Source organism: Chiloscyllium plagiosum, chromosome 1, assembly GCF_004010195.1.
Source record: "Chiloscyllium plagiosum isolate BGI_BamShark_2017 chromosome 1, ASM401019v2, whole genome shotgun sequence".
Taxonomy (NCBI): domain Eukaryota; kingdom Metazoa; phylum Chordata; class Chondrichthyes; order Orectolobiformes; family Hemiscylliidae; genus Chiloscyllium; species Chiloscyllium plagiosum.
The window spans coordinates 76,002,894-76,011,777 of record NC_057710.1 but is presented as its reverse complement, the minus strand read 5'-3'; the positions used below and the strand labels follow the sequence as shown (position 1 = coordinate 76,011,777).

General features: G+C 40.4%; 1 protein-coding gene across 2 annotated transcripts in view; it reads right to left on the bottom strand.

Annotated features, from left to right (window-relative positions):
• The window catches only part of LOC122555586 (protein shisa-like-2B), a 38,623-nt gene that overhangs the window by 9,263 nt on the left and 20,476 nt on the right, over positions 1 to 8,884 (bottom strand). The window contains exons 2-3 of one of the 2 annotated variants that reach the window (XM_043701626.1): positions 6,740 to 6,897; positions 2,009 to 2,107 (exon numbers count right to left, since the gene is read on the bottom strand). In XM_043701626.1, the coding sequence (XP_043557561.1) occupies positions 2,009 to 2,107; positions 6,740 to 6,897 (257 nt within the window). The remainder of the gene's footprint in view (positions 1 to 2,008; positions 2,108 to 6,739; positions 6,898 to 8,884) is intronic. The other variant, XM_043701616.1, reaches the window with a different exon arrangement.

The following is an 8,884-nucleotide window of genomic DNA, read 5'->3' as shown; positions in this document are numbered from 1 at the left end:
ATTCCTGAAGAAGGGCTTATGCCCGAAACGTCGATTCTCCTGTTCCCTGGATGCTGCCTGACCTGCTGCGCTTTTCCAGCAACACATTTCCAGCTCTGATCTCCAGCATCTGCAGACCTCACTTTCTCCTCAATATCCCATTACAACCTACAACAGCCCTCCACACTATCCACAACTCCACCAACCTTCGTGTCAGCGGGAAACTGACTGACTCACCTACTTCCTCATCCAAATAATTCATAAGAATCATAAAGAGCAGAAGTTCCAGAACAGATCCCTGCGGAACACCACTGGTCACTGAGCTCCAGGCTGAATACTTCCCATCTACTACCACCCTCTGTCTTCTATGGGCCGGCCAATTCTGTATCTAGGCAGTCAGATTTCCCTGTATCCCATGTCTGCTTACTTTCTGAGTGAGCCTACCATGGGAAACCCTATCTAATACCTTGCTGAAATCCATGTAAACCAGATCCACTGCTCTACCTTCATCGATGTGTTTTGTCACATCCTCAAAGAATTAAATAAAGTTTGTCAGGCATGACGTACCCTTCACAAAGCCACGCTAGCTACATCCAATCAAACAATGCTTTTCCAAGTAATCAAAAATCCTGTCTCTCAGAAGACTCTCCAGCAATACGTCCATCACTGACGTAAGACTGACTGGTCTGTAATTCCCAGGATTATCCCTATTCCCTTTCCTGAACACATTTGACACCCTCCAAACATCTGGTACTATTCTAGTGGACAGTAAGGATGCAAAGATTATCGCCAAAGGCGCAGCAATCTCTTCCCTCGCTTCCCGTATAAACCTTGGGTATATCCTGTCTGGCCCAGGGTGCTTACCTATGATTCATGCTTTTCAAAATTTTCAGCACATCCTCCTTCTTAACATCAAATTGTTTGAGCATAACAGCCTGTTTCACACAGTCCTTGCAAACGACAAACTCCCTCTCATTAGTGAATACTGAAGCAAGTTATTCATTCAGGACCTCACCTACTTCCTCTGACTCCAGGCACAAGTCCCCTGCACTATCCTTGATTGGTTCTATCCTCACTCTGGCCATCCTGTTGTTCCTCACATAAGTGTAGGATGCCTTAGGGTTTTCCTTAATCCTACTTGCGAAAGCTTTCTCATGCCCCCTTCTAGCTCTCCTAAGTCCATTCTTCAATTCCTTCCTGGCTACCTTATAACCCGTTAGACCCCTGTGTGATCCTTGCCTCCTCAACCTTAAGTAAGCTTCCTTCTTCCTATTGACTAGATGTTTCAATATCCCTTGTCACCCACGGTTCCTTCATCCTACCATTCCTTCCTTGCCTCAGTGAGACAAACCTATCCAGCACTATCAGCAAGTGCTCCTTAAACAACTTTCTGTTGTGCATTTTCCTGAGAACATCTGTTCCAAATTTCAGCAACCCAGCTCCTGCCTAACAGCATTGTAATTCTCCCTCCCCCAATTAAATACTTTCCCATACCGCATGCTTCCATTCCTCTCCATGAAAAGTCAGGGAGTTATGATTACCATCACTGAAATGATCTCCCACCGAGAGATCTGACACCTGGCCTGGTTCATTGCCAAGCACCAAATCCAATATGGCGTCTAATCGGTCTATTTATATATTGAGTCAGAAATCTTTCCTGGACACTCCTGACAAAAAATTGCTCCATCCAAACCATTTGAACTGAGGAGGTTCCAATCAATATTAGGCAAGTTAAAGTCACCCATGACAACAACCTGTTACTTCTGCACCTTTCCAAAATCTGCCTCCCGACTGTTTTTTACGTATAATAACATCTCTGAACAAGTTGTTAGAAATATATGTTAAATTAAAAATGGCTTTGGGTGGGCCCTCTTATGGCACAGTGGTAGTGCCCCTATCCCCGGACCAGGAGGCAAGGAGTCAAGACCCACCTGTCCCAGGGATGTGTAACAACATTTCTGAATAGGTTGATTAGAAAAATAGGTTAAATAAAAAAAGGCTTTGGGTACTCAACAAACAAGATACTCACAACAGAATGCATAGCCTCCAACTGCTTTTGTATTTATACAACTGGTCCAGTTAGGTTTCAGCCAGACTACTGATGATGGGATATTCAGCAATAACAATACTATTGAATGTCAAAGGGAGATAATTAGATTGTTGTTCTTGAGATCATCATTATATATCATTTGTGAGGTTTGACAGCTACTTTCCACTCATCAGGGTTAGCCTGGAGGTTATCCAGGTCTTACTGAATACAGGGATGAACTGTTCAGAATTTGAGGATTCGCAAACAGAGTCACAGAGTCATAGATGTCAACGGCACAGGAAAAAAGTCTGCGCTGGACAGAAACCACCACCTAACTATTCTAACTCCATTTTTCAGCACTTGGCCCATAGCCTCATCTACCTTGAGCCCACTGGACGCAGACGTCACACTTAATCCATCACCTTCAGCTTGCTGCCACTCAGCCAATTCTGGCTCCAAATTGGCTGCATTTCCTTGGATCTCATGGATTCTTACTTTGTCCAACAGTGTCCCCATGTGCAACCTTATCAAAAGCCTTTCTGATGTCCAAGCAGACTCATCTACATGCTTGGTCAGATTTTCAAAACATTCAATTAAGTTAGTGAGACATGATTAATATCTTCATCTTCAAATGCAGATTAATTCTGTCCCTCAGAATTGCTTCCAATCATTTCCCTACCACTGAAAGTTACACATGAACAGCCTGTAGTGTTCTGATTTATCCTGTGCTCCATCTTCAATAACAGTACCACACTGGCTACCCTCCAATCCTCTGGCACCTCACCTGTGGCCAGTGTGGAATTGAAAATTATTGCCAGTACCTCCCTTGCCTCATTCAAAATCCTGAGATACATTTCACCTGACCCTGGAGATTTATCCACTTTTAGGCCTGCCAGACAACTCAAAAGCTCCTCTCTCTGTCTATGCTAACTTCATCCCTTGTTATTGCTGTAACAGATTCTCTGATCAATACTGTGAGACCTCCTCCTCTTTTGTGTCCTTTCCTGTCTTCTGTATCTCAACTGGTGCTGGGCATTCTACAATCATCAGTGAACATTCCCATTTCAAGCATCATGATGGAAAGCAGGCATTGAAGTAGCTGAGATCTTTGGGCCAAGTACACCGCCTTGAAAAATTCCTGTAGCAACTTTTAAATTCATTCAAGGGATGAGGGTATCACTGGCTAGACCAACATTTATTGCTCATCCTAGACGCCAGCTAAGAGTCAACTACACTGCTGTGGGACAGTTAAGGATAACAGTTTCCTTCCCTTAAGTGAACTAGATGGATTTTTCTAATAATTGGCAATGGATTCATCATCATCATTAGATTCTTAATTCTAGTTTTTTTGCCAATGAATTCAAATTCCACTATCTCCCACGGTAGAATTTGAAACCAGAACAATACTTGGGTATCTGGATTAATAGTTTAGTGATAAGGTCGCTAAGCCATTGCCTCTCTCTTGCCTCCAACTAGCACAAACAGCTTCTTTGTTGTTAGGACTGGCTCAATCACTGGAGATTTTCTTTTTCCCCAGATTCCCATTGGTGCCACAATCAGTCAAATGCTGTTCTTATGTCCACATCAGTCACTCTCTACTCAATTCTGGAACACAGCTCTTTGGTCCAGGTTTGTGCCAAACTGCAATGAATTCAGGAGTCAAATAGCACTGGCAGAGCCAAGCTGAACGAGATGATCAAGTTGATGACACTTATCACTGATGATTAAGAGAAGACTGATGGGAGTGTACTTGCTCACTTTGGACTTGCCTCGCATTTACAGAGATGCCCTAACTAGGAAGATTCCCATATTATCAGGTAGACCCCAGTGTCACAGTTGAACTGGAAGGATTTGACTAACAGTGTGTCCCGGTTGTGAGTATAAATCTTTAGTATTATACATGGGATGTCCTGTTTATGGTCATTCCATGACTACTCTTCACTAACCATCAATCCATGCTGCTTTTGAGTTTTCAAAATTCCCTCAATTCCAGAACAATTCAAAAAGATTTGGAGTTGACAAATCTAACTCTCCTATTGAAAAACAGGAGGAAGACCAAACTAGGAACTTGGAGCATGTTAACCTGAAATCAGGGAAAAAAAAACAAGAACTGTGGATGCTGGAATTCTGAAGATAAAACAGAAATAACTGAAGAAACTCAGCAGGTCTGGCAGCATCTGTGGAGAGAAAGCCAAGTCAATGTTCTGGGCCCAGTGACCCTTCTTCAAAGTTTCTGAATAAAGGTCGCTAGACAAGGAATCAATCCTTTGGAAAATTCTGGAAAATCTTATCAGGGCACTTATGAAATCATATTATGACAAAATAAAGTCAAGGTAGTTTTATGAAAGAAAATTCCTCTTTGACAAATTTCCGAGAGTTTTTGAGGAGGGTAGTTAAAGGTGACCTTTAAAGTTTTAGAGGATATAATAGAAGAATAGTTAAAGGGATCCAGAAGATGTAGTACACTTGGAATGCCTCAAGTCTGCATTGCCATTCAATAGGATCAGGACTGATCTAACATTCTTCACATTGAGTTTCCTGCCTTTTCCCTACAACCCTTGATTCCCCTCCTGATCAAGAATCTATCTCAGTGCTAAAAGTATACACACAGGCTTTGCCTCCACAACCCTCTGTGGCAAGGAGTTCGAAAAAATCACAACTCTGAGGTGAAATTCATCTCAGTCTTAAATTGACACCCCTTTATTCTGAGGGTGAAAATAAGGACCGCAGATGCTAGAGATTACAGTCAAGATTAGAGTGGTGCTGGAAAAGCACAGCAGGTCAGGGAGCATCTGAGGAGCATTTGAGATTATGCCCCCACTCCTAGACTGTCTCATGATGGGAAACATTGTCTCGGCATTTATCCTGTCAAGCCCCTTAAGAATCTGATATGTTTCAATGAGATCATCCCTCATTCTTCTAAATTTCAATGAGTAGAGTCCCAAACGGATTCACGTTTGCTCCTAAGCCAATCCCTCCACACCAGGGATCAGCCTCGTGAACCTTCTCTGAACTGCCTGTAATGAAATAATATTTATTCATAAATACGGGGACCAAAACTGCAGACAGTTCTCCAAATGTAGTCTTAAACAGCTCCTTGTCCTGTTGCAGTAATACCTCCCTACTAATGTATATAAATTTGTTGATATAAAGCGAGATGAGAACGTGAGCCTTGAAGACAACACCAAGAGGCCATGAGCAGGTTAAATGAGCTACAAGTTGGGAGATGGAATCTCACACGAGGAGGCAGGGAGTTATTCATTTTGGTTGCAAGAATAAATAAGAATATTTTTTAAAAATTATAAAAATTGTAAATACTGATGTTCAAAAAGACTTGGGATACCCATACAAGGAACTTAGAAACTGAGCATGTAGGAGCAGCAAACAATAATGAAGGCAAATGAAGGTGATCTCATTGAAACATACAGGATTCTTAAAGAACTTGACAGGATAAGTGCGGAAAGGATATTTCCTCTTGTGGGAGAGTCTAAGGCCAGAGGGCATAGTCTCAGAATAAAGGGATGCCAATTTAAGACTGAGATGAGGAGCAATTTCCTCTCTCAGAGGATTGAGAGTCTTTGGAATTCCTTGCCACAGAGAGCTGTGACAGATGGATTCTTAATCAGTCAGGGAATCAAGGGTGATGAGGTTAGGACAAGAAACTTCATATTCCTGGTTTTTCTTTCGAGCCCAAAATCTATCAATGTCAACCTTGACTATACTCAATAACTGAGCATTCTCTGGGGTAGAGAGTTCCAAAGATTCATAACCTTCTGAGTAAAGAAAATTCCCCTCAAAATCAGTCCAAACCAATCCCTTATCCTGAGACTATGGCATCAGTTCTAAATTTTCTTGCCAGGGGAAAGAATATCTTCTCATCTACCCTGTGAATCTTTCTCAGAATCTTACTTATTCTCCTTAAGTCAACCTTTCATTCCTCTAAACTCAGTTTCAAGAAACAATCTCGTAAACCCGTGTTGCACTACTTGACAGCAACTTACATCATTCCTTTTGATATACACACCAGAAAACTACAATGTATTATCAAATTTGATCTCACCAAAACCTTCCACAATTACAGCAGCACTTTCCTACTCTTCTAATTCAACCCCCTCCAAATTAATTTCTCACTTCATTGCAACTGTGGCAGTATAACATTGTTTTTTTATTTTTGGAATATTAATGTTTATATGATTATTGTTACAATATTATTATATTATTTGAATGTGCCAGGATTCACCAATATCCAGTTGTACCCAATCTTTTAAAATGGGAGCTTTCACTATTCATTGGAAATGACTGGCAGGCACAACAATAAACATGGATCCATTGTACAGTCCAAACTTTGAGCACAACAATACAGAAACCTAGGCTGGACTATTAGCAAAAGGTCGCTGATGGGAGTCGCAATGGTCATTATCAAGATAAGTTCCATTGTTTTAAAACTTTAGATATTAAATATTAACACAAACACAACAGTACATTAGCCAAATTCTTAAATACGACATATTATGGATGTAACTTCTCCTGACATGGTAATTACTAGTTACTGAAGTGATTTACAGAAAGCCAAAATGTCATGAAAGGACAGCAAATAGCTTAGATAAATATTAGGGGGAAATGAAAAAAGTATTTGTATTCTGAGTATAACATTTTGGGACACGTAGCAGGAAAGATGAACACATAAATAATGCATCAGAGATTCTTTAGTATTGATGAATTTATTCTTACTTGTTTGAACTGGAGATGTTGTCAGGTTCTGAAGTCTGAGGCCAGAATCTAATCTCTGAGGATTAGTGCAGAGAAATAAGTAGCACAACACAAAGGCACTGATCACAAATGCCAGTAAAACAAGGGCAGCAATTCCTAATCCCACCATTGCACCTATACTAAACAAAATAAAACAAACATTCAATTATAATTATATTCAAATACATCCCTTGCCTCAAATTAAAACAGAATATTATTTTGTCTAACATGTTCTCTAGTGACAGTAGTCAAATGTATTATCTCAAGAGCTACCTTAAAAAAATGTTAGTTTCAAAGCCATGTCTTTAAAAAAACCTAGAATGGTAGAGAATGATGAAGCAATATAATTAATAATCCAGTAGTGCTTTCAAAACGCATTTAATAAAATTCCATATTAGATGCAGGTTAACTGTTAGGGTTCACAAGATTATTGATGAATTAGCTCAGCAGATTGAAATCCACTTTAATAAACATACTGGCAATAACCAACTTACTTTTACCAAATGCAATTTTTTTCTCTCCATTTTCTTTATCAAGAAAATTAACTACAGTACGATGGCACCTTTATATTGCAGCTCAAGTTGTGTTCTTCTCCTGTACATCATCATTAGTAAATTCAAAGATGAAATTTCTTGGCAGCCAGAATGAAAGATGTTCATATCACCAAAATATTGCAGTTGCAAATGTTTTCTAAGTTTCTTTTGAAAATCTGGTATTTATATAACAAAAGAAAACAATTTGGATTTATACAGCACTTTTCAGAATCTCAAGGCATCTTTAGAGTTAAGTAAAAGCTATGGCTTTGATTAATACAGCAACTTTAATATAGAAAAAGGTATAAGGTATATAGCTAATGAATTATGTGACATATAAACACAATTGCAATTCAGCAAACCCAGCAGCCAATTTGAGCATAAAAATACTCTACAGTCACCAAGACATAAATAGCCCGTTAATGTATTTTAGTGGTATCAGTTGATAGATATATATTGGCAGTCATGCTTATCCAAATATTACAGTGTGAGGGGCTTTGAGCAAACAATGACCTATCATAGAAACCGGGTACAAACCTTTACCAGCCACTCAAAGTTAAACAGTGCCCTTCATTACTGAAACCTTCTGTAATTTTAAAGTAAGGATACAGTAAATGGAATATGGTGGAGTGGAGGTATGGTGGTAATGTCACTCGAGTAGTAATCTAGAGACCCAGGCTGATGTTCTGGAGGTCTGGGTCCAAATATCACCATGGTAGCTGGTGAAATTTGAATTCAACAAAATCTGGAATTAAAAGCTAGCCTAATGGTGCCCATGTAACCATTATCAACTGTTGTAAAAACCATCTAGCTCACTCGACCTTTAGGGAAGGAAATCTGCCATCCTTACCCAGTCTGGTCTACATGTGACTTTAATCGAGCAACAATGTAGTTGACTCTTAAAAAAAACTGCTGAAGTAGCCTTGAAAGCCAATTAGTTCAAGGGCAACTGACAATGGGCAGGAAACGTTGGCTTTGTCAATGCTCATGTCCCAAACTGGAATTACATCTTTTACTGCAGGCCTTTGGGCCTTGTGAGACACAGAAATTAATCCTGAATTCACATTAGTCGGCAGAAGGAGTAGCTTAGCAAATTTATAGCAGGCAGCCTCGTTTTTGCCCGAATGTAGGCTTGCAAACTCTTGATGCTGCCAAGAAAACCAAAAGGCCTTTGATAAGGTGCCACACGGGAGGCTGCTGAGCAAGGTGAGGGCCCATGGTGTTCGAGGTGAGCTACTGGTATGGATTAAGGATTGGCTGTCTGACAGAAGGCAGAGAGTTGGGATAAAAGGTTCTTTTTCGGAATGGCAGCCGGTGACAAACGGTGTCCCGCAGGGTTCAGTATTGGGGCCGCAGCTGTTCACATTATATATTAATGATCTGGATGAAGGGACTGGGGGCATTCTAGTGAAGTTTGCCGATGATACAAAGTTAGGTGGACAGGCAGGTAGTACTGAGGAAGTGGGGAGGCTGCAGAAGGAACTAGACAGTTTGGAGGAGTGGTCAAATGGCTGATGGAATTCAATGTGAGCAAATGCGAGGTCTTGCACTTTGGAAAAAAGAACAGAAGCATGGATTACTTTCTAAACAGTGA